Source organism: Cuculus canorus, chromosome 14, assembly GCF_017976375.1.
Source record: "Cuculus canorus isolate bCucCan1 chromosome 14, bCucCan1.pri, whole genome shotgun sequence".
NCBI lineage: Eukaryota > Metazoa > Chordata > Aves > Cuculiformes > Cuculidae > Cuculus > Cuculus canorus.
The window spans coordinates 655306-679654 of NC_071414.1; the positions used below are offsets into that span (position 1 = coordinate 655306).

At 48.8% G+C, this 24349-nt stretch overlaps 1 protein-coding gene across 3 annotated transcripts in view; it reads right to left on the reverse strand.

Moving 5' to 3' along the window:
* NRG2 (neuregulin 2) overlaps positions 1-24349 on the reverse strand; it is a 182371-nt gene that overhangs the window by 49455 nt on the left and 108567 nt on the right. For 2 of the 3 annotated variants that reach the window (XM_054079472.1, XM_054079471.1), the window contains exons 2-4: positions 19859-20030; positions 6915-7033; positions 2696-2761 (exon numbers count right to left, since the gene is read on the reverse strand). In XM_054079472.1, coding sequence (XP_053935447.1) covers positions 2696-2761; positions 6915-7033; positions 19859-20030 — 357 coding nt within the window. The remainder of the gene's footprint in view (positions 1-2695; positions 2762-6914; positions 7034-19858; positions 20031-24349) is intronic. The other variant, XM_009555906.2, reaches the window with a different exon arrangement.

Genomic DNA, 24349 nt, shown 5'->3' on the forward strand with positions numbered 1-24349 from the left:
TAAGGAACGGGTGGATGAAGCGCTTAGGGACATGGTTTAGGGAGTGTTAGGAATGGTTGGACTCGATGATCCAATGGGTCCTTTCCAACCTTGTGATTCTGTGATTCTGTGATTCTGTGATTCTGTGATTCAGGAAAAACACTAGTTAAAAATGTACACAGCATGGGCAACAGGGTTACAGAGGGCGAGGCACGTGGGGCTACACGGAGTGATGGGGGTTTATTGCCTGGCCCATAATGACTTTCAGAGCCGTGTGGAGAACACCGTAAGCTTCCTGAGGTGTAGGGACCACTCCCCTTTGCCCAGCCTGCCTGGTAAGATGCCTGCCTTTCACCACGGGCCAAATAGAAGTGAGTAAAAGCTGTGACCAAGCTGCCTGCTTGCAGTAGTCTCTCCTAGGGAACCACAACCACCACCAGATCAGTGTGGTGTTTTCTCAACACCATGTTTAAAAGCCAGTGGATAATTTACAGCCTTTCAGTAAAACCACGAAAGGTGGGACAACCTACACGTGTGAGACAAGCTTCTGAATACAGATATTCCTGATATTCTGATAGTTCTGATATACAGATATTAGAGAAATGCAAGAATTTCACATGAATTAGATACTTCCCAGATCAACACAGCTCACATCTTCATTACCTCCCCATATGTTATAGAATCACATCATACATTCATAAAATAGTTTGAGTTGCCCATCCAGTTCCAACCCCCTGCCATGGGCAGGGACACCTCCCACTGGATCAGGGGCTCCAAGCCCCACCCAACCTGGCTTTGAACACCTTGAGGGATGGAGCAGAGACCACTGCTCTGGGCAACCTGGGCCAGGGCCTCCGCACTCTCACAGGAAAATATTTCTCACTAAGATCTCGTCTCAATCTCCCCTCTTTCAGCTGAAAACCATTCCTCCTCATCCTATTCCTGCACTCCCTGATCAAGAGTCCCCCTCAGCTTTCCTGGAGCCCTTTTCAGCACTGGAAGCTGCTCAAAGGTCTCCCCATAGCCTTCTCTTCTCCAGGCTGAACAACCCAAACTCTCTCAGGCTGTCATTGGATGAGAAGTGCTCCAGTCCTCAGATCAGCAATGTGGCCTCCTCTGGACTCGTTTCAACAGCTCCACGTCCTTCCTGTGCTGAGGACTCCAAAGCTGGACACAGGGCTCCAGAGCTCAACTTATATACATGTGCGATTCCATGATAGATCATCAGTAACCATAAAAATCGGGGGGGGGGGAGGGGGGGGAGAGGGCTCTGTTATTTAGGTAACAATTGAGAGAGATCATAAATAAGGAATGTAAAGGAAAAAGTCAACGACAACTTTAAGTCGAGCTGCTACCATCTCTTCACATCATTAAGAAAAAACACAGTCGGTCAAGGACAATATTCCCACAGAGGAAAGATGGTTTGCAAAAGAAGAAACTTCTGTGCAAGCCACATGTCATTTTGCCAGTCTCCTTTCCAGTGCTGAAATTTGACTTTTAGTGAAAACAGCATATATCTAAAGCAATGCAAATATGGATCATACTGGTGAACACACAGTAACAATCCTAGGGAAGGATGATATGGTCCTTGCAGTAATAGTGCTGCCTCTCAGGATGTTCCTAGGGTGGGGGAAGTACAATGCAAGTGCAGTTTTCTAATCAGAAAAGCTTTTAAAGAATACCTGGCCAGTCTCTGCTGGGGTTGCAGTCTGTTTTCCTTTAAAATGATAAAAGATCAAGCTTTCCAAGGAGGAAACCTCCCCATAAAATCTGCAAAGTGGAACTGTTGACAGAGCAGCAGAACCAGCTGTGCTCTCTGGGCTGGAATGGAAATAGAACACAGATCTCAGAGCAGCCACCTGGTCCTCAGCTCTCCAGTGCTTACTCGGCTGGCTGAGGTCCTGGCAGGCTGTTCATTGGGCTGATGTGGGCTGGGTGGCTTGGTGTCCACTGGTGGGGAGAGATTCTGCCACAGGGATCACACCATCCATCTGAAAGAGCTGAACTAACAGCACCTGCCTTCTTATATTGGCACCTGTAGACATGCCTTCATTTCAGTTCTGCGTGCCCATTCATTACCACATTTGTAACAAGTGAATGGGAAGGAAGGCTTAAAAGTACTGCCACAAAATTAAACCAAATAAAACATATTGGGAAATCCATTCTCACTTTCTGGACACTCAAGGAAAAATGTGACAGCAGACGTATTTCCTGCAATTTTCTTATGACTTAGGCTTAGAAGATTCACATCTTTTTTTTTCCGTATTTCCTACAACTTCTTCTTCTTACCTATCCTCAAAAAAAAAAAAACCAAAAACAAGAAACAACCCAAACAAACCCAAACCCCAACACAAACCAACAACAAAACACTAAATCAAAGGCAATAACAAGCACATCTTACAAGCAGCAATAACCCCGTGTATGGAAAGAGCTGCGAATGCTTAAAATCCAGTTTAAATTACAAGTCGTACGTTCTTCAAGTTACCATTGCAATAGTTACCAACTTCTTCCTCTCCAAGATAGACACTAGCCATAGAAATTATAGTTTTTGAAAGATCTAGGGAAAGAACAGTGGCTTTGGCAGAAATCAAAGAGAAGCCATGGTTAAAGAAGATTCCAAGAGGCAATAAAGCATTTATGCAGAATGTCTCATAAAGCCAAAACAAATATCAGGGGAAAGAAGCTATGCGGGAGGAGCCGGGGGAGAGGTACTTACACTCTTCTTCCATAACAACTATTTTAGTTTCTGAGGCTGGTAAGACTTGTGGTGCTTTCGTTGTTCCTGGGGAAATTAAGGTAAGAGAGTAGTGAACAAAATATCTGGTTTTGAGCAGAGAAGAGTGGGCTTAGCTGCTGCGGGGAGAAGGGCAGGGGCTGCTGGGCGGCACAGGCTGGGGTAGCTGTCAACGTGTTAGTACTGGTTAGCGTATGCTCAGATGGGTAACTGGGGAGCAGAGGCAGATAACCAAGTGCCCCTACAAGGGATGGCAGAGGGTACACCAACTCCCTTGCTTTGAAGAGCCTCTAGCCATCGGGATCTCTGCCATGAGAAAAGGGCAGAAACGGCCCAGGCAGGTGATGAGTCAAACTAGGGGGAGTGGGGTTCTTAGGCCTGACGGCCACAAGAATACAAAGACGGGATCACAGAACACAGCAGTGAAAAAAATGTGGAGTTTAAGCAGTGAGACCCTGGCCCAGGTTGCCCAGAGCAGTGGTGGCTGCCTCATCCCTGGAGGGGTTCCAGGCCAGGTTGGATGGGGCTTTGAGGGACCTGATCCAGTGGGAGGTGTCCCTGCCTATGGCAGGGAGTGGAACTGGATGGGCATTAAGGTCTCTTCCAGCCCAAACCATTCCATTAGTCTATGATTCTACGATGCAAAGAACCTCCATCCCACAAGTATGTGCAGTTCTGCAGCACAAAGTAATGCTTGTACAAGAGATGGAGGAACATGAAATGGATGAAGGCTGTGGCCCAAGGCAACATTGGAGCAGAGCTCATGTATCAATTTCCTCTTTATAAACCAGGATACTTAGGAAGTTCGATGTCCATAGTCAACAGCTCTACTCAAAGCCACCGGCAACAACAGCACCTTCTGAATCAAAGCCCTTCACCACCCTCAAGATGCATAAAGAAGAAAGGACCAAGAGCATACACTGTGTGTGCAGCACCCTATCAGAGACAGGGGAAGATATCGCTGTGACAAAGTAAAAGCAGAAAGAATTTTTTGTAGAAGTTTGATTTTTCCCTTCACATTTAGCAAAGTGAGGGGGGAGGGGGCAGCATAGTTAGGGAGGGGTTCTGTGAGGAAACAAAGACTGAAACAGTCACACATCAGCCGTGCCCTCATGCCCATGTGATGCCATTGTCAGGCTGAGAATGGGGAAGTGGGACATTTTTCTAAGAAAGCACCTGATTTACCTCAAAGTAATAAAAACCTGAAAATAGCACCAAAGCACAACATGTTTTGGCTGAAGCCAGAAGCATGTCCTTAGAAACCAACACCCTCCCAAAGCTGTTCAGTGCGAAAGCGTTCATTGTTGAGCTGTGCATCTTGTGGGAATACCAGAACTGCAGAGCAGAGATGAGCTGCTGGGTTTGGCTGATGGGCATTTCCAAACTGACAGGGGACCACCACGCTGCAGCCCCTCTCTGTCTAAAGAAAAATCTCTTTTCAGGGTGGTGTTTGCAGCAATTTGCAACAGATCAGCATGCCTGGAAAGGTTCTGTTTTGGAACTGGTATAAATTGACAAGTGGTAGGGGAACAGAGCAGAGAGCGCTTCGCAATGGCATCGCTGCTTTGTCAGGCTAGGAAAGTTACACCAGCAGAGACTGAATCTCAGCCCTTCACATCCACAGACCTGAGGGTCTCATGTGTGAGCTCCATCTCTGCTAGTTAGGATTCAAGCTGGGGCTCAGGAGCCTCCATCTCTGTCCTCCACGTCCCGGGAGGGGAATGGAGTGTTGGGCTGACAGCACCTTGCTCCTCCACAATGCTCATCTCAAGCTTCAACAGCTCAGGCCATCTCCTGCAATGCCACCTCTCTACAGGACCACCCAGACATGTCCCCCAATCTCATGTTTCTGTGTCACAAGATGTGATGGTAGGTCAGGACCTTTTCCCAGCCCTGGATTCACACACCTGTAACGCAGTAACATTACAGGACCTCCAAATTGCTGCTAAGTGTCGGGTCAGAAGGTGTGCTCCAGCGGACAATCCCAGAGCAGCAGTCCCAGCCAGCCTGCCCAGGACAGGTGTAAGCACCAGGTTCCCAGGGACAGGGCAGCAGTAAAGAAACAGAATATAAAGCAGTAGAAGATACAGAAACAGCAATAGCTGGAGGGAGCTTCTGGGGAAACAGGGAAGGCTCCAAAACAGGGAAGGACGGGGAGGCCAGCTCACGTATCTGCTCTGATTGATCACTACAGCTTGTTAGAACTTCACAGGGTGCTGTGTCGAGACTCAGCCACAATAGGAGCAGTGCTAAGGAGCCTGCAGAAGAATGCAGGCAGGGACAGAAGACAGCACACGCATGGATTCGGAGACAAGCCCTGAGGAATTTTGTACCGTAAGATAACACAGAAAAGGGGAGCTTGCAGAAGTGAGGAAAGCTCTCAAGGTCCCCAGAAGGCCCAGGAGTAAAGAAAGAGGAAAACTCAAGGACATCAAGTGCCTAGGTGCAGATGAAGGCTGTTCAGCTCTTGTCAGCTCCAGAGGGCAGTGACAACGAGTGCAAAAGGGGGTGACAGGGCAGCAAAAGCCTACAGTGACCACCAGCATCTTGTTTACCTTCACAAGGGAATACAACCAGCATTTAACTGCTGTCCAACTGGGTGCCCTGTGAGGTCTGCATGCAGCTGAGAGCGGGAAGGCATGGGCAGATTTGCACTGCAGCTTAGAAAATGGATTAATCGAGGCAGAGCAGGAGCAATTTGAAGTTGCAGTGCCCTGATGTGCCTCTTCCTGATGCCAGAAGCAGCATACAAGCTCTGAGCCTTGCAGTGTGTGCTGTTCCATCACACTCTTCACCTTGTAAAAGGAGTTGCTAGTGACTGGGCAGGGTGAGTGGAGGAGGCAGCCTGATGGCAGGGACACACTGCCCGTGTGTGTTCCAAAAAAGGACCAATTAACATCGTGGTGGGACAGTCGGAAGGTGAGTCAAAGGAGTGGCACTGCCTCTGTTACCTTGCTCTGGCCACCTCTACTATCAGGATCTGAAAGAAACAGAGCAGGAGGGCTGACTGCGCAGACATGAAGGAAAAGCTACAGGAAAGCTGGGGAGGGGCTCTGGATCAGGAAGTGCAGGGATAGGACAAGAGTGAGTGGTTTTTAGCTGAAAGAGGGGAGACTGAGATGAGATCTTAGGGAGAAATATTTTGCTGTGAGGGTGGGGAGGCCCTGGCCCAGGTTGCCCAGAGCAGTGGTGGCTGCCCCATCCCTGGAGGTGTTCAAGGCCAGGCTGGATGGGATTTTGAGCCCCCCTGATCAAGTGGGAGGTGTCTCTGCCCATGGCAGAGCATGGAACTGGATAGCCTCTAAGGTCCTTTCCAACCCAAACCATTCTATGAGTTCATGAAGGCACGGAGGTCTGGGCATGGATGGCCTTCCGCCAGGCTTTGCAGGCATGGGGTTGTTACAGGCAGGAGGGGGGAGGCTGTGGGATACTGCAGCTTCTCAGAATAAAAGATTCAGGACTGCCAACACTGCTCAAGCAGAGTTTAATAGAGAAAATGCCAGAAAGCAGCAGGACAAAGGTACCTTCCTTCACAATTGACTAACGCTAATAAAAGCCCAACATCAGAGAAGCTGGATCACCCCAAAGGGCTGCAGAGCACAGAGCCCAGGCTCCCGCAACCAGTAGTGAATGGCAGGAGGAAGCGCTTGGGAAACAGAGCCTGCACAGAGTCATCCCTCCCCTCATTGCACCCTCCCGGCTTCTGGCAACCACTGTCGGGACTTTCTGAGCTGGAGGGTGCATCCAAACCATTGTGTTAAGCAATATAATTATTACAACCAAGATAATAATAAAACCACCTAACCTCAGACTCCATCTGCTGAGCTCTAAGAGATGGAGCACACACTCTAGGATGAAAACCAGAAGCAACTTCACTCATCACAAAGCTATGGGTTAATTACTTGTCTTCTGGCTTGTCAGAAATTGTTTAAAAACAGAAAACATCAAGCCCACCGGCTTCCTTCCCTCCTTACCCCTTTTAAAAAATATATTTATTTTAAAATGTATATTAAACCCATTGCCCATGACAGATAATAAACATAAGCATTTATGCTAAGCTGCATTTTTCTTATTTCCCAAGATTGCTTTACTCAATATCCTGAAAACATGAAATAAAATACAAGACAGATCATGTGCAGAACCTCTTGCCTTCTGCTTGAATGGCAGACAGCTCAAGACATTTGCTGGCTTCTTCACTTACCACTTTTCACATTCAGGCTGCCTTTTGCGGTGTCTTTCCCTAAGACGTTTTCGGCTTCGCAGCTGTACTCCCCAGCGTCTTCCAGCTTCACCTTGTTGAACTGCAGTCTGGAAATCTTTCTGTTGAAAAGTACAACAGGCATTTCTTACTTGATTGCCAACCATCCTCACAAACTGATAACCATCCTGGCCCTGGGACACTGCCCATTACACAACCCCTTCTTGAGAGGATGGGCTCCCTGGCTTCACAACTGAACAGGTGATTCAAACCTCAGTTTGGACAAGACCATTCCCAGGAATCACACCATCATAATTTCCTAAATGAACATCTCCCTCTGAACCCATTGCACTCAGCATGTTGTCATGGTTTGCTCTGACACCGATCTCATTCACACAGTCTTCCAAGGGGTTGAACACAAGAGTCCCAGTAACCCAGTGCACAGCCATTCTGCACTGGAGAAAAGCCACTTTACTGATGGATACAGGGGTCTGCTTGTGAGCAGATGTGGAGATCATACACTCATAAAATGGTTTTAGTTGGAAAGGACCTTAAAGATCATCTGTCCTATCATGGGCAGGGACACCTCCCACTGGATCAGGTTTCTCATAGCCCCATCGAACCTGGCCTTGAACACCTCCAGGGATGGGGCAGCCACCACTGCTCTGGGCAACCTGGGCCAGGGCCTCCCCACCCTCACGGCAAAATATTTCTCCCTAAGATCTTATCTCAACCTCCACTCCTTCAGCTGAAAAACGTTCCCCCTTGTCCTGTCCCTGCCTTCCCTGATCCAGAGCCCCTCCCCAGCTTTCCTGGAGCCCCTTTAAGTAGTGGAAGCTGCTCTAAGGTCTCCCTGGAGCCTTCTCTTCTTCTGCTGAACAACCTCAACCCTCTCAGCCTGTCCTTGCACGGGAGCTGCTCCAGCCATCGGATCACCTTTGTGGCCTTCTCCTGGACTCACTCCAACAGTTCCATGTCCTTCAAAGACATGAGCCGCACGTTCTGCACCTTCGTCAGCAAGGAGTAGCTTGGTGCATCCCTGGCTGTGTTCAGCAAAGCCACATACTCAAATGCAAACAACCACAGGGTCAGGGACACACCCCTTGCCAGTCTGCAAATCAAAACCTTGTGGTTTGACCTACACAGCTGGCTTGTAACTTTACTCAGGCCAAAAAAAAAAACATGCCAAGTATTTTGTCTCCCCCAAATACATGTGCTCCAATGTAGTACCAGCATGTGTGGCTGAACTGCACCCAATTGTCACACACCTAGGAAGAGCAGAAGTGCTGGTGCTTGCCCGTGTCACCAACCTGAGCTGCGTGCTCCATGGGAGAGGGAGCAGCCCTGCGGCAGAGCTCTGCGGCATGATGGGAAAGACAAGCAATGCTGTTCCCATTGCCTATGACTGATGTCTTGTTTGCTGGGATGTGTCTCTGACTAACAAGCTAAACCGTTTGTTGCCCAGTTTAACCAAGATCTATAGGGGTGTTCAACACCTACTGACTATCACTTGGGAGAGCACAGAGGGACTCACACATCAAGCACTCTATTTTACTAGTTTTTCTTCCACTCTACCCATCTCATCAAAAAACATCCTGTGTACTCTTCTTGTGAGAACATCTCTCTCCAAGCTTTTACCTCAGGTCTTTGTCATACAGTTGCTTTATTTAGACACTTGAAAACACTGACAGCTTTAGAAAGAGGTCCCAGTGGTCCCACATAAAATCCCCTTTAAGTGCAAAATAATCATTACCTTTGGGCATATTTGCTGTGTTACACGTGTCATCTGAGAAGGACTTTTCTTCGGGCTGTGCAAATCATCATCCATAGGAAGTCCTTCACAGAAGCACACTGGCATCTTTTTAACACCCTGACATGCTGTTTTCCTGGGAGCCACAGTGCAGGGACACAGCGTGAACATCTCACTAGTTATATTAGTAAATTAAAAGCACTTGGAGACAACTTGGTATGGCTCCCGGGATACAGGCGCTGCCTAGTTTTACAGGATGCGGTCAAGTGTTGAATTGCATGAGTTTACACCCCATGTGGAGCAATTTCTAAATGAACGTTGACAGTATGCAAGGATTTCTTGAATCCCTTTAATCCTGGGTCTCCCCTAAATCAGTGGACAGCTATTTGGGCCCACATGCTCCAACATGTGTATCTAAACAAGCAGGCTGATTCAGAGTGGCACAAAGCTGCCTTCCTTCCCAGAGCTGTACAGTGCTCTGAATTTCCTCAAGCCTCTTAGCAATCTATGACAGTCCCAGGCATCATGGTCCTGGCTGCAGTGATGCCTTAGGAGTCAAAGAGCAACCAAGAAGCAGCAAAGCATTTAAGGGCCTCTGGTGGCAGTTGACTTCTACATCTCGCTGGGGAGGTTCAGCAGGTGCTCGATGAAGGGAGTTGGCTCCGTTGGGTGGTAGTGCCCAGTCTGGGACCACGTTCCCCACTGTCTCCACAGAGGAAACACTTGGGAAAGGGGCGATGTGGGCTCTTGGTGCTACATGCAACTCCAACAAGACTGTCTCCAGCCCAGCCATTACTTTCCCTCAGCTGTCTCAACTCTTGTTGACAGAATACACCACTTGATTAATAAACCAGCCCTATGACAGGCTTGTAGCTATGGCTGCAGAGCAAAAAGGAAGGCAGCATGTGTTGAAAGCAGCTTGGAAGAGCGAGGCTCTAACTCAAAGTCTTGTAGAAAACACCACCCTCGCACACCAGCACACTGAGGCTGAGGCTATCTGCCAGAGCCGAGCCAAAAGCATTAACGAACATGCTGCCTTCAGCTGCCGGAGGACAGATATTCTAATGATAATTGGCTGCATTGCAATCTTACATGCACAGCACATTTCATGGTGTGTCGTAACTGGAAAAATACACTACAGCACTAGAATATCACCTGTGTACGTGATCTTTTACAGATAAAGGTTTTTAAGTCCCAAAGATACATATTAGTAAGCTATTACTGACACAAAGGGCTAATGAAAGAGGGCACACTTGACAGATTCATTTCCAAGAACAGGATGAGAGACGTTTGGTCTTTCACCTGGAACTGGAGAGGGACATGAGCAGAATGAAAAGCAGTGCTGCCATTTATAGCATATCAGCATCAAGGTGAAACCAAAGAGGACTATCTTGTTTTAATGCACAAGACTGGTGTACTGTCAAATGAGCTTATTGCTATTTTCCATCACGGTTCATTGAAATTCACCTGGATTGTAAGATCTCCTTGAAAAATCAACAGCTTTTTCTGGCTTCCCATACCCCAGCCCAAAGGTGCAGCGACTCTTGGTCTCCACGCTGTGCTGTATAACAGGACAGGGGATGAAAAGTACACATGAGGATCAGTTTTAATGTGGAGCATAGCCACAGTAAAGAGAATTTTCTTATTCCAGGAAGCACTGAAACAGACACAGAGATACCTTGCTTCACAGCGTTAGTCGTGAGCCTTTTAATTCACGAGTAATGCCTGTGCACTAGAACTGAACTGAAGGATGGAAAAAAGACCTTATTGGATCTGTGTGCAGCACAGACAAAGATGACCAGTCTGTCTCTGTTCTATTTTACTGTTTTCCAGTGCTACAGAAGTATCTCAAAACTGCCTAGAAAATTGTTTTTTCAAGTTTGCGTTCTCTCTCCTGCAGCCCCCGATGGCAGGTGCCTTGCTCCCTGGAGGGCTGAGGACTGTTTGTAGACAAATACCAAGTAGCAGCATATGAGGAATCCTGTTGTGAACAGGAGTTTTGTATCAGGCCTCCTGCTGCCCTTCTGGGGACACCAGCCCCTGGGAAAGCCCTACTGTGTGCATTCACAAGGGTGCCTGGCTGCCAGACGATGCCATTCTTCTGGAGGAAGGCACTGCTCTGGGCTGTTTGTTCAGTGAAAGGGCCAGGGTCATTGACAGAGCCCATAATTTCATGCAGTGCAACTCTGTTGACATTTCTTTACTCCAGGGGAAAATCTGCCTCATTGTCTTTCCTGACCCTCAGCACATATGACTTAGCCACGTACTAATTATCTCCTGTAGTGCCAGTGGAGGAATAAGCCATGGGGAATATGTTGGCTGCAGGCTCTGGGGGATAGGACTCACAAGGGGACCTTCAGCCTGGCCAGAATAAGATGCCTGAAAATACCTTTCTGGCCAAAAGAAAAGAGTATCCCAGAGGGCATTTTGCAGCGATGAGTACATCACCCTCTGTGGTGCCAATCTCCAGACTACAATGGGAAATGGGGAGATGAACCCTTAGCTGGGACCTACACAAAGATGCTGGCAAGTTCTGGCTGGGAAGGGTGGCCTCATCGGCTGTAATTTAGACATCTCAGAGTTAGGCACCGAAATTTGAGCCTGGGCCCTGAGGCCTCCAGTCAGAGGAAAAGAAACAGGCACTTCATTGCAGCCAAGGATGAACTTTCATGACAGGAGTCATGTTCCCATCAGCATTTCAGTCAAGTTTGAATCATCTTTCTTGTCTTCCCTGCTGTCAAGTGGAAATGGGACTGTCTTCCCAGGTCACCTCCTCACAAAGCCATTCCTCTCAGAGGGTGTGAGCAGCAGAGCAGCTACCCCTGGGACACCTACATTTCACCGAGGACTCAGCATTCCCTATGTGAGTTCAGTCACTTCCGCATCGTTCAGGACAAAAATAGCTCTAGGATTACTACTGTTGTAGTGTTTTATTAGGTTTCTAAAAATAGGTTAGCTAATGCGTAAGTAATAAAGAAGTCAAGGAATTAGCTGATGAAGAGAAATTGAAGACTGCACCATATGTGGCCCCTAAATTGTCAATGAAGAACATTGCACATAGTAAACACACTCGAGATCCTAGGAAAAGGAAATTCCCAAACATGACCCTTGCAAAGGACACACTGAATACACTGCTGAGGTTACCTATTAACTCTGTCCCTCTCTGTTTCCACAGGGCTGGTGGAGGAAGCAAACCAACATTGCAGAGAGCAGAAAGGCCAGCAGTTGCTCTAATGTGTACTGCTTACACTCCTGCCAAAGATTTAATTGGTACCCATATGCTGTCCTGGCACTCTGCACGGTGCTGCATTTGCCCTGAGAGAGCAGGTTAATGATTGGCAAGAAGATGTGGAATATCCAATTCTTCAGCTTGCAGTCAAGAAGCACTGGCCAGAAACCACTAGGCATCAGGAGTAGGGGCTCTCAGCGCCCTGGCCTCAGAGAACACATTCATCTTCCACACAGTAGATAAAACCAGGCAGAAGAGCTCACTCCAATGCAAAGCAGAGTGAGGATGGCCATGGCAAAGCACCTCTGTCTGGCAGTGCAGAGGTGGCAGCTAGGAACATCCTTTCCCCTGGACAGCCAGATGGAAACCACCCCAGCCTTTTCCCTGTCCTTGATTTACAGAGCAGCACAACGGAGCTGAGCAAGCCAGCTGTGCCTTGCAGCGCTTGAGACAAACAAGTGGTCCTGTGCTGGTTAGATTAGCTACAGAAATGGCAAATGGGAAAGGGAGGAAAAAAATTGCCCTCAGACAAAGCAATCAAATAAGACAGGTAAGGATAGGAAGGTTTGGAATTCTCAGCTCAGCTATCATCCCTTCTGCAGTAGGTGAAGTCCTCCTTCCTCCTCCTCTCACACCATCATCCACCCCAGTCAGTGTTTGACCTGCTGAGACTGCGGGAGCAGCAGGTGTGGGAGACAGCTAATGTCCTTGCAGATGCCCAGGACAGGACCAACCATCCCTTGAACCCCTCTGCCTGCTCTTTCCTACCCGTGTCCCCCGACAGTAAAATGCTGTTCTAACCTGAAAAGCAGATTTGCCCCTTCTCTGCTCAGTAGTGCTGTTGTCTCTCTGTGCCCAGGCTTGGGACAGGCTGATTGTAAAAGGAAGACTCGACCAGTTCTCTCACTCTGCAGAGCTGACACAGCCACTGGTATCCAAGTGAGAGACAGAGCCCCTTCTGGGTCACACAGTGTCAACAAAAAGGGAAAAGATCAATAGGTACGCTCCAAAGAACAGGGTCACTTGTGCAAGTCCATCCTCAAACTCAGCCTGGGGCAACATTGATGAGCAGCCGTGGATGTTCCCGCAATGGGAAGAGGTGTAGAGCAGCAGAGGTGGTGTAATGCAACCACACACCAGTCCCTGTGGCCGCTCTGTTGTGAGGCAAACCCCTGTGCTCTTTGTGCCAGGCAAGTCTGGCAGCTGCCAGCATGTGAAATCCATGCATACGTAAAAGCTAGGATTCGGGTTAAGGCTGGTGCACAAAGTCAGTGTCAGTGCAATGTATTACTTGTCCTGAAATTAAAGGCAGTTGATCCACCCCTCCAATGTTTCCTCCAATCCCAATGCTGAGATTTGATTCTCTTTGAGAAAATGTAGACTCTGAGCAGTATGCTGAGGCCAGCACAAAGCAGGTTCTTTCCCTGCTTACCATGATATCTCACAGGAGAACGCTATCAGCCTCCAAAGAGCCACAGACCTCCCAGCACCAAATGTGGAAGTGTCCCAAAGAGAGTATGACCCCAATAAAGGGGTGAGACCCTCGGTAGGTGCACAGCCAGGACAGTGTGCAGACGTCTCACCATCCCAGCAACCCAACCACAAGCTTGTTCTGTAACAGGGAGGGGAAGAGAGGGTCAGCGCTGCTGAGGAGGAGGAGGCACAGAGGTCCTAGGCTAGAAGTGTGTCACACATTAGATGGAGGCCGATATACTGGGCAGAACTAAAGATTCAGAGATTGCTAGAAGTGGTGGGAAAAGGCCTGAGAAAGCCCTTAAAGCAAAGAAAATTAGTTATAAAAAATCAGGAGAGGAGGGGAGGGAGGTACCATAATAAAAGCTGCTGGTAGGAGGGGAGACCTGTGCAGAGCTGGAATGGAGACGAGCAGAGCCAGGCTGCAGATACTCAGACCAGGAAAAAGCATTTGTGAGAACAGAGGTCATGGGAAAGGGATGGCACTTTCAGACAGAGAACTACTCCTCCAAATCCTCTGCGAACGTATGACCATGGTGGTGCAAGAGATTCATTGAGTTTTGAGGCTCCTTTCTGAATCTGGAGCCTTTGGGATGCATGGAATTCTGCTCTTCCTAAGTCAGTTTTCTGCAACTGGTGTGCATTACAGGGCCTCACCAGTGCCTAGGAAGTACAGGGACCTGGCAAGTTCGTGCCTGTAGGCGTATTTGGTGCTGTCCCAGGTGAACAGCTCTCAGTCTCTGCCTGCAGCCTCTCCCAAGGCAAAGCATTTTCACTTCAACTGCATGAATGGAATTTCAGCTCATGTCTCAATGAGTGCTTCGACCTAATCGGTGACTGTTTTGGAACTGCAGTGGGCAAAGGTCTGTAGGGAGAGATTTTCTTTTTTTTCTTTTTTTTTTTTTTTAAGCAGCCAACATCACTGGAAAAAAAAACACACAAAATTTCAGGCACAAAAAGCCTTCCACCTCTAAGGTTGCACACGCTGCCAGTTGAAGCAGCCCAGTGTCTGGCCACAACTTGTTAGCCACTATAACTCAGTCAAGTTTGATTAAATGCCCATTCCCTGAATCTCTTAGGACCCCCAACTTGTAAAGCTTGTGGATTGTTCTAGCTCAAGACCCAACTGCTTCTCCTTTCAGTTCTCAAATTCCCTGGTTCAGTCCCAGGTGCATTGGCCAAGATGATGTCCATCATCTCCTTTAAAACAACAAACAGACAAACAAATGAGATGCTCTCCTTCACACCCCCCTCCAATAAAGTGCCTTCAGCAGCTAAAACCAAACCCCAGATATCGGAGACTTATAATGACATCGTGAGAGTTAGCAAGGCAGAAGCTCCCCTGGTGATTATAACAACACCGGTGCTTGAGAAGAGTCTTAGCTTCAAGGCATCTGGAATTGCTCTTGCAAGATCCATTGTCAAATGAGCTTTTTCCTTTGTTTAAAAATGTCAGCCTAAAGACCCCTGCCAGAGTGGTGGTATAGCCTGCTTGGGTTCACTCTGGCTCCCACAAGGCTTTAACAGTTCTCTTTGCCCCTCCTTGTCTCCAGGCTTAATTAGGAAATCATTTATCTTTATTGGCACTCTCTTTCTCCTGCTGCTTTGGCATTATGATTTTTTTTGCCTTCATTCCAGAGCACTGAGCTGTACAGGGAAGACCACAGCCCCATTCATTGTGGGTGGGGAATAATCTACAGCAGGGAGCTCTGCAAGGAAGACCCCAGCAATGAATGAGCCCCAACTAGCATCGCCTGAGGGCCCACTGTACAGAAACAGGAGAGGAGGGTATCCCTTGGCTCCACTTACAGGCTAACAATAGGGATTCCTGGTGATACTGAAAGTAGGGCACTACTCCCAAGGGATGTCATCTGGTCAGCCTGTCCCAAACTGAACTGCCAACCCTCTCCAATCTAACGATAAGCCTAATTCATCACCTCAGAAATCTCGCTTGGTAAAAGAGCACACAAAGAGAGGAAGCTGTAAGGACAGCCACAGCTAGGAGATTACCGGGCTCCAGGGTCTGCTCTGACTCCAGCTGAAGATCTCAATGTCTCAAGGTTGAGCCCTGCGCACAACCCGAAGTGGGGTAGGTTCTCTACACCTCCGCAAACAAATTCTCCTGGCTTTCTCCACAATTGGCATTTGACCACTTGCCAAGAAACTCAGAAGGTCAAAATTCAACCTCAACTTCTCAGAAGCCAGCGACCTCAACCAGATCTCAGATGCACTCAGCAGCAAAGGGTCTTGCTTTGGCTCTCAGAGGGACAGCCACTCACTATGCTGGAGTTCCATGCTGGAGTACTGCATGCAATTCTTCCTGGGTAATTTCTCTAGGTTCCCTATCAACTGTGTTTTCTTTCAATCAAGCTGGAGACAAAATTCTGGCCAACAATTTCTTCCACCTTAAAGAGAAGTTTCCTCTTTGCACAAGCCAGGCTTGCCCCAGCCTGTTGCTAATTACAGATGGAACATGCAGTTCAGAAAGGAGGAATCAGAGTTGTTCTCCTCCCTCCAGCAAATACCCATTGAAAAAACTCCTTTGCCTATTGGCACCAGAAGGTTTGCCAATAAGTTCAAAAAGCAAGAGGGAAGGTGATAGATGGAAAAGCTGAAGAGTTGACATGCAGTTAACTGCTCCTCTCCTCCTTCCAACAGACACTTCCCTTTTTTTCTTTCCTAGAGTTCTCCAGCTCTAGGAAGGGCAAGGGGATCAGATAAAACCTTGGTCACAAAGAAAGGGCTTTGGTCATACTTTCTAACTAGATTTCTCAAGGCTTTGAACACACAGGGAAGAAATGCAGGTGGAGAGTGGTTGAGGAATTAGTTACAGAGGGCAACCGTATTCCTGTTGTCTCCTAACCCAATCCTCTGTGTGTTGTCTAAGGACTACATAGTTGTAGACCAAGAGGCTGATGCAGAGCTGTGCTCAGGACCGACAGAGCAAAGGGAAACACTATGGACAACCACTCCACATCCTGGCAGGGTTCATTTAGCCTGGCTCCAGCAGGCAATTCTATTGGGGGTTTGCATCAAACTTTTAAAGAAATGACCCTGTGCCCTTGGCCGGGAGCTGTGTGGTCTGTGAAGCTTTTTGCCTTGTGTATTTTCTCTGTGAAAGTCCCTCCCCAGTGCTCAATTTGTAACCCTCTGGAAACCCCACTCTACTCTGAACTGAAAGAAAGAGCAGAAGATTGTCTAGAGATCAGTGTTACCTCCAAGTGGAGCAGGTTGTATAAACCCTGTTATTCTTGAATTAATCATCCTACAATAAGATTTCCTTTCTCAGCTTTACAGTTGAGGATAGGATGCTTATCCTTCCCTGGATTTGCTTCCTAATATACTGGAAGTAATGATGTAAACCCATATCCCATGTCCAGTTTTGGGTCCCTCTACTAAACTCAGTCCCACTAGCTACTCAAAGGAGATGCACAAAGTTATGAGGATTCCCTCGATCATCAGCCTGGGCTGCATCCAAAGCAGTGGCACCAGCAGGGAGGGAGGGGATTCTGCCCCTCTGCTCCGCTCTGGTGAGACCCCACCTGGAGCCCTGCATCCAGTTCTGAAGTCCTCAGCACAGGAAGGACACAGATTTGTTGGAGCAGGTCCAAGAGAAGGCAGTGGAGATGATCTGAGAGCTCGAGCACCTCTCGTACGAGGACAGGCTGAGAGAGTAGGGCTTGTCCGGTCTGGAGAAGAGAAGGCTTTGGGGAGACCTTAGAGCAGCTTCCAGTAGTTTAAGGGGTTCCAGGGAAGCTGGGAGGGGCTCTTGATCAGTGAGTGCTGGCATAAGATGAGGGGGAACAGTTTTCAGCTGAAAGAGGAGAGATTGAGATGAGATCTTAGAGAGAAACGTTTTCCTGTGAAGGTGGGGAGGCCCTGGCCCAGGTTGCCCAAAGAAGCAGTGGCTGCCCCATCCCTGGAGGTGTTCTAGGTCAGGTTGGATGGGGCTTTGAGCCCCTGATCCAGTGGGAGGTGTCCCTGCCCATGGCAGGGGGTTAGAACTAGATGGGCTTTAAGGTCACTTCCAACCCAAACCATTGCATGATTCTATCATTCTATGCACAGAACAATTTTTTGTGTTCACGACATGAAGCTAAGACCAGAAGGAGGCAGTTCCAATGCCAGTGAGCACTCTGCCCTTGAGGGGTTTCCAAGCACTGAAACCTACTGAAGCCAGTGAAAAGCAGAGTCAGAAAGCTGAGGATGCCAGATCGGGTGTGCACAGACCCATCCGGACCTGCTTGGACAGTGTTCCTGCACTGCTGACTAGTCCGTAAGGGGCAAATGGTCTACAAGGGGTTATCTTCTCAGAGCTGTCCCAGCTCAGCAGCTTCAGTGCAGTCTCTGTAACCAAGCCCCAGCTCCAGCCAGACAACCTTGCCACTCAATGGCATGTTTTAATGGCAGCAGGGAGATAAACCAGGGATGGGAAGCCACTCCGGGGGCAGATCAGCAGGGAATACTTTGGGCTCACACCTTCACTGCTGAGGGAACCTCAGACACTGAAGGAGGCAGGTGCTCAGCTTTCCATAAAATGTTTATCCTTGGGCTTACTTTGCCAGCAGGAAGCGTTTCTAGCACGCACACATCTTTGGGCTGTCACTGGCAGGCTGTGAGCCAACATGCTGCCATGGAAACTGGTAAGTGCAAAATTATGACTTGACAGCAGTGTCCTGAGGAAAGAGGATCAACCTTCTTCCATATGTTTACAGCCCTGACCCAGGGAGTGCGTGCCCTCACTGCACCGCTGTGGGTGGGATGACATCCCATCACAGCTTCGTGCTGGACACAGGGTGCCAGGAGGCAGGGAAGGACTACGATCTCTGGCAGTCCAGCAGGGAAATGCTGCAAGAGGCACTTCTCGCCATCACCAGGATGCTTCCCTCGAGAGTTGTGCTGGGTGTTTGGTCTGGGGCTGATTGCTGTCTAGCTCTGATGGAAACAGCTCCCCAGCATCCTTGTGAGATCCCTGCGCCAGTGAGCTCAGGGTCCCGCCAGCTGCCTGCCCGCAGGGTGCAGTGTCCACATGGGGTGGACTGGCTGGCTCCCCGCGCTTGGCTGCAGTTGGTGGTGCAGACCTTCCTCCAGGGCACCCCAGCTCCAGTACCATCATAAACAACTGAGGCCAGGAGGCTGACACAGGCCACAGAAACACTAAGGGCAACAGAGCAAGGAGGCAGGCACAGTTCTGCCCTGCAAGCCCGGGGAGCCCTGCCTGAGCAGTCCATATCCACTAGATATGAGCTAGTTATCCTGGATCCACGGGTGTTTCCATCCCAAGCCTTCCCCTGATCACCTCTCTGCCTCATCCCAAAACAGCCACGAACCCCACAGTTCTTACAAAGGACGCCAACCATCTTGGGTGTGACTTTGCAATCCAAACCAACAGGACTGAAATTCAATTAAGTGCAATTAACAATAAAGCATTCTAGCACCAACTGATTTTTCCAACTGATTTCTTAGTGGCCTCTGATTTAAAAATATAATACTTTATCAAGACTATAATGAGCTATTTTTCTCACACTTGGACGTAACACATGTTAGCAAAAAATAGTTTCACATTTTCCAAGGGATCAGGCAGTTCTGAGCTGAGTGCGTTGCTGCTGGTCAGGATATACGAGCATAAGTACAGTCATGGATATTAGGATATGAATTTTAGGATATGTCACACGTAAATATTTGGCCTTGAAAAATATCAACGAGGATCCATGTAAATAAATTTCCAGTGAGCGTCCCTTAGTTCTCTTTCTCAGCCCTATTTCTCGCGGTGGTTTTGTACTGCCTGAACGAGGGGTCCCAGGATGACGCTCACTGAGAGCAGCTGCCCAAGAGCTTTGCTGTGTGGGGAGGTCGGGGGAGCCACGACAGAGCCAGCTCTGTGTGCAGCAACACAAGGTCCTGTGTGAGACAACGTCTCAGTAGATCACTACAGGCCCTAACCTGACAGGATCGTGGTGTACTCTTGCATCCTTGCAGCTGCCTTAGAAGCTTTTCAGTCCATCCAAATTCAGGAGAGAAGAGAGTGATTCCTTCCAGCTTTATGAAGGCTGGCTGGTGGCTGGTGGGATCAACGCTGAGTTTGTGTGGCTTCTGCACTCCAACCCCTAATCACAAAGCAGAATTCACCTCAAGTAGCTGGAGCCGCCTACAGCCCGTCTAGAGCTAGCAGGGAACAAGTTCTCTCTGCAGATCCTGGACACCCATCTCGGATATCCAATGGCACAGTCATCCAAGGGGAGCCCCGCCCGCAAACCCAGCATTTATCAAACCCTTGCTCCTCTCTCTCTGCTACTCTGAAGGAAACTGGGAATCTCCCGCACTCTCCCCAGCATGGTAAGTGGGCTGCACACGTTCCTGTGACTCTGAAGAAACATCTCAGCATGGCTCAGCAGGGTTTTGGAGAGCACAGTACCACTTCTAGCCAGACGGTCCCCTGGACCTAAGACACTCAGCGTTAGTAAGTGAGGCAGAGCAGCCCCACAGCATACTTACTTCCCATTCCCATACTTGATCCGGATATCTTTGCTCTTCTTCAGCTCTTTGCCATCTTTAAACCACTTGTAGGAGGGCTGAGGGTTACCAGCAGTCGCTTCACATTTCAGGGAAATCTTTTCACCCACATGAACGTTTGGGCTTTTCAGTTTCTTCAGTTTGGGAGGGACAGCTGAAAAAAAGAGGAGAAATCAGACAATGTGAAACCTGCCTCTTCCAGTGGCTGAGAACCAGTGACATGAGCCTGCCAAGCCCCCTACCCCTGGAAAAAGCACTTTCTGTCCCTGGGGCATTGTGATACCTGGAGAGGGGCTGCAGGCCAGCTCGGCTCCCCAGGCTTTCCCTGCACACAGGTAGGAAAGGAGCATGGAGTCAGCAACGTCCAACGTGGGGAACAGAGGGAGCTCTGCTCCATGTGGCCGTGGCTGCCCGTATTCATGCAGGTAGGACCTGTGTGTTTCCTAGTGTGGCGTTTCTCTGATCCGCAGGCTCTCCCACCAGGCTAGAGCCAGGGATGCAGGAGCTCAAGCTCTTTAGAGACTATTTTTCCCTGCAACCTGCCACTGCTGCTGCTGCTGACCAACACCTTCCCAATCCCTGCCACTGCTGACAGCTGTGCTGCTGATCCCACAGCCCCACCAAGCATCACTGGAGCATTTCACTGCAGAAGGAGCAGAGGCAGGTCACAGAGAGCAGTCCCCCTTCCCTGGCAGTGTGTGCCACAGATGCTCCATGCCCGCTGCTACAACGGTTATTCGGCACGACAGCTTCAGCAGCAGAGCAACAGGCACTGAGAGGGGCTGCAATGAAAACCTGCAAGTATAAAGCACGAGAAGAGGAGGTACAGCCACTCCCCAGGCTGCAGTTAGAAAAGTGAAAGAATAAAGCTATTTGAAATGGTTTTAGGACCTGCAATGTCAGGCTGGCCAGAGCTTTCTCAGTCTGAAGCCTGGCTCTGCATGGGAGCATTCCTGGCTGTTTCAGAGGTGATTTTACCATGCACCTGGAACATCAGGCACAGACAGAGATATGCTTCTTATCAATCTCTGCCAGGCTTTACATTACACCTGACAAGAAAGGATTAGCAGGCTTGCCATTTTTTCTTTCAACTGACAGCTCTGCACTCTTACAGCTTCCTTTTTCATTCTCAGTGTTTACCTTAAAAAAGAAAACATGCTGCTGCCTTTGTCTTAACAATATTGGTAACAATGGTTTCCACTCGTCCAAGATGTGTTACAGATAAAGTATTTCCTCTGTCTAATAATTCTTTTAATTACCTACTGCATTCTGATCTTGCGATATGGAAAAGCAATCAAAGGAACTGGATGAGTTTCATTAGAGGAATCACTATTTTATAGACCTTGGTAAGTTATTGTAGATTGGTTTTATTTAAAGACTGTTTCCACTAACAGAGATCTTATACAAAATAAAAAGCACAGCAATCATCAGGCAGGCTTCCATGGTGGAAGCTCTTAGGACTCTCATATTCCTTTGTTTTGTGTGCAAGGGCATCAGAAGCTACACTGTCCTTAATCAAAAAGATACAAAAATGGTCAAAAATGCAACAATTCAGGGAAACACAAACTGGCTGGGCAAAGCTCACAGTGCCTGAAAGGCAAAGCCAGAGACATCTGTGACCCTGAGAGGAGCGATGCCTGGCAGCACACAGGTGGGTAAGGCAGCAGGGCTGGTCCCAGACCTTCCACTTGACTACCCTGGTGCCAAGGCACAGACGCAACCTGACAATCCAGGAGTGCAAAGGAAGCATATTTCGCACATCAAAGGAGAAGCAATAAACCCCACTGAATGTTCTTATTGACTGTTATTTCTGTGCACCCAAGCCTGCTGCAGGCTCCCTAGAAACCCTTGCCCAGAGCAGTTGTGGCTACCCGGTCCCTGGAGGTGTTCAAGGCCAGGTTGGATGGTGATTTGAGAAACCTAATCCAGTGGGAGATGTTCCTGCCTATGGCAGGGAGGGGTTGGAATTCCATGGGCTTTGAGGTTCCTTCAATCCTGAAAGGAGGAAGGGAAGGAGGGCTGCACATGTGCTCATGGGGCAGCACCAAACTCAGCTTGGACAGCTGCAGGCAACTGCTTCGGGCTGCACACTGATGTCTTGCACTGCTTCCCAAGTCACTGTGCTTCAGCACAGAGAGAGTTCTGTTAAAATCCAAGGCATCTGGGGTTTGTGAAGCCAATATCCCTGATCCTTGCCTGGAACTGGGTCACCCAGAAGAGCAGGAAGGCAATGAATGGAGAAGAGAGCTTGACTCTTCTCAGAACACTACATGGAGTGCCAGGAAGGTAAACAGGACCTTGCTTTTATAGGGGTCATTTGGGGCGAATAGAGAAATAGACTCTCAAATATTTTTCTGTCTGAACGTGTGTGTTGGTTGGCTCCTATCATACATTGAGATCACCCTGTCCCATGCCAACAGCATACATACGCCTTAAATACTAGGAAGGTCCTGACCTTGGCATTGGTGCATCTGCTTCATATTATGTCCAGGCTTGCTGTCTGCAGAATTATGAATTGGGCAGCAGGGCCTGGGAGAAAGATGTGTCAGCCATGCCCCTCTCCCCAGGAAATGCTGGCAGGAACAGAGCAAAGCCCAGAAGCTTGGAGTTTGTTGAATGAGAAAGCCAAGAACAAGAAAGAATCCTTCCAAGATCTCTATTACTCAGTTCCTCCCCACCAATGTCAATCACATCTCACCGAAGCCCATGCACCTCTTGCACTTTGTGCTCTTGGCCATCAGTGATAAATTACACAACAATCCTAAATAGGCAGGTCCAAAGAGATGTATAGCAAGCACAGCAGAGATGGAGCCAACACTCACACAAGGCAGGGGCTCTGTCTGCGTCACACCCCTCCAGCAGAGTCCTGCCCGGACAAAAAGGGAGGAGAACTTGTTTCCTGCCCACATTGAATGTCTTCAGCTGTCTTACTGCAGCAGGGAAAGGGAGTGTGCATTCAGCTCACAAGTTTGGATGCTGAAGGATGAGAAGCTCAACGTGAGCTGACAATGGATGCTCGCAGCCCTGAAAGCCAATCATATCCTGGGCTGCATCCACAGCAGTGGGACCAGCAGGGAGGGAGGAGATTCTGCCCCTCTGCTCTGCTCTGGGGAGACCCCACCTGGAGCCCTGCGTCCAGTTCTGGAGCCCTCAGCACAGGAAGGACATGGAGCTGTTGGAGTGAGTCCAGAGGAGGCCACGGAGGTGATCCGAGGGCTGGAGCACCTCCCGTGTTTGTAGGCTGAGAGAGTTGGTGTTGTTCATCACCACCACGGAGAAGAAAAGACTCCGAGGAGACTTTAGAGCAGCTTCCAGTACTGAAAGGGGCTCCGAGGAAGCTGGGAGGGGGGGAAAGGAGAGGGGGGTTCAATCAGGGAGCGCAGGGGCAGGATGAGGAGGGACAGTTTTCAGCTGAAAAAGGGGAGACTGAGATGAAATCTTAGGGAGAAATGCTTTGCTGTGAGGGTAGTGAGGCCCTGGCCCAGGTTGCCGAGAGCAGTGGTGGCTGCCCCATCCCTGGAGGTGTTCAAGGCCAGGTTGGATGGGGCTTTCAGCAACTGGATCCAGTGGGAGGTGACCCTGCCCATGGCAGGGGAGTGAGACTGGAAGGGCTTTAATGTCCTTTAAATCCAAACCATTCCATAATTCTATGATTGATGCACTGTAATTCCGTGTTGAATCAGTCAGGCCAGTGAAAGGGGAATCCAATGCAGAAATATTTTGGTCTGTATCTGGGAGAAGTGCCATGCACGAAGACACCGAGCTGTGCTCTCCGACACCCAGCCCATCCATGCCACACTGCAAGTGTGATTTGTGCTTCAACAGCAGCATGGAAAGAGCAGGCAGAGACCAGAGCTGGGGACGCAGCATCCAGAGCCAGGCACAGGTTGCTCTGGTCAAGTGGGAAGGCCAGCCTTGGCCTCCTGGAAGGGCTGTTCTGGGCTGGAAAGTCCCTATGATAATTCCTGCATCTTTTAGAAAAACACAGCAATCCTCATTCACAGCCATTAGCTGCTGCTGAGGCTGCTTCATGCCAGCCAGAGACCTTCCATTGTTTTTTATTCACATTGTTTAAACTGCACTTTATTCCTCGCCTGAATTTCTCTAACTTTGGCTTCCAGCCAACAGATCTCTCTGCCTTTCTCTGGTAAATTTGAATCCCATCTAGCAACCAGAAACGTCTTCCCTTTTTAGGTACTTGTAAACTATGAATGAATCACCTTTCAGCCTCCTCCAGCAGTAAACTAAAGTAGCTCGAAAGACCAAAGAAGCACAGAGTGCTAACACTGGAGTGTGTCAAAGACAGAGTTTTACACTTTAGTCCATTTTCAGCTTTAACATCTACCCATTTCCTACCTCCACTCCGTCCAAATCACAGAGTTGCAGCTCAGAAAGTCATGAGCTAGGTTCAAAGTGACACGAGGATTTTAAAAGTGCCTCCTTTCTTTAGTGCTCTGAATATTTGGCGTCATT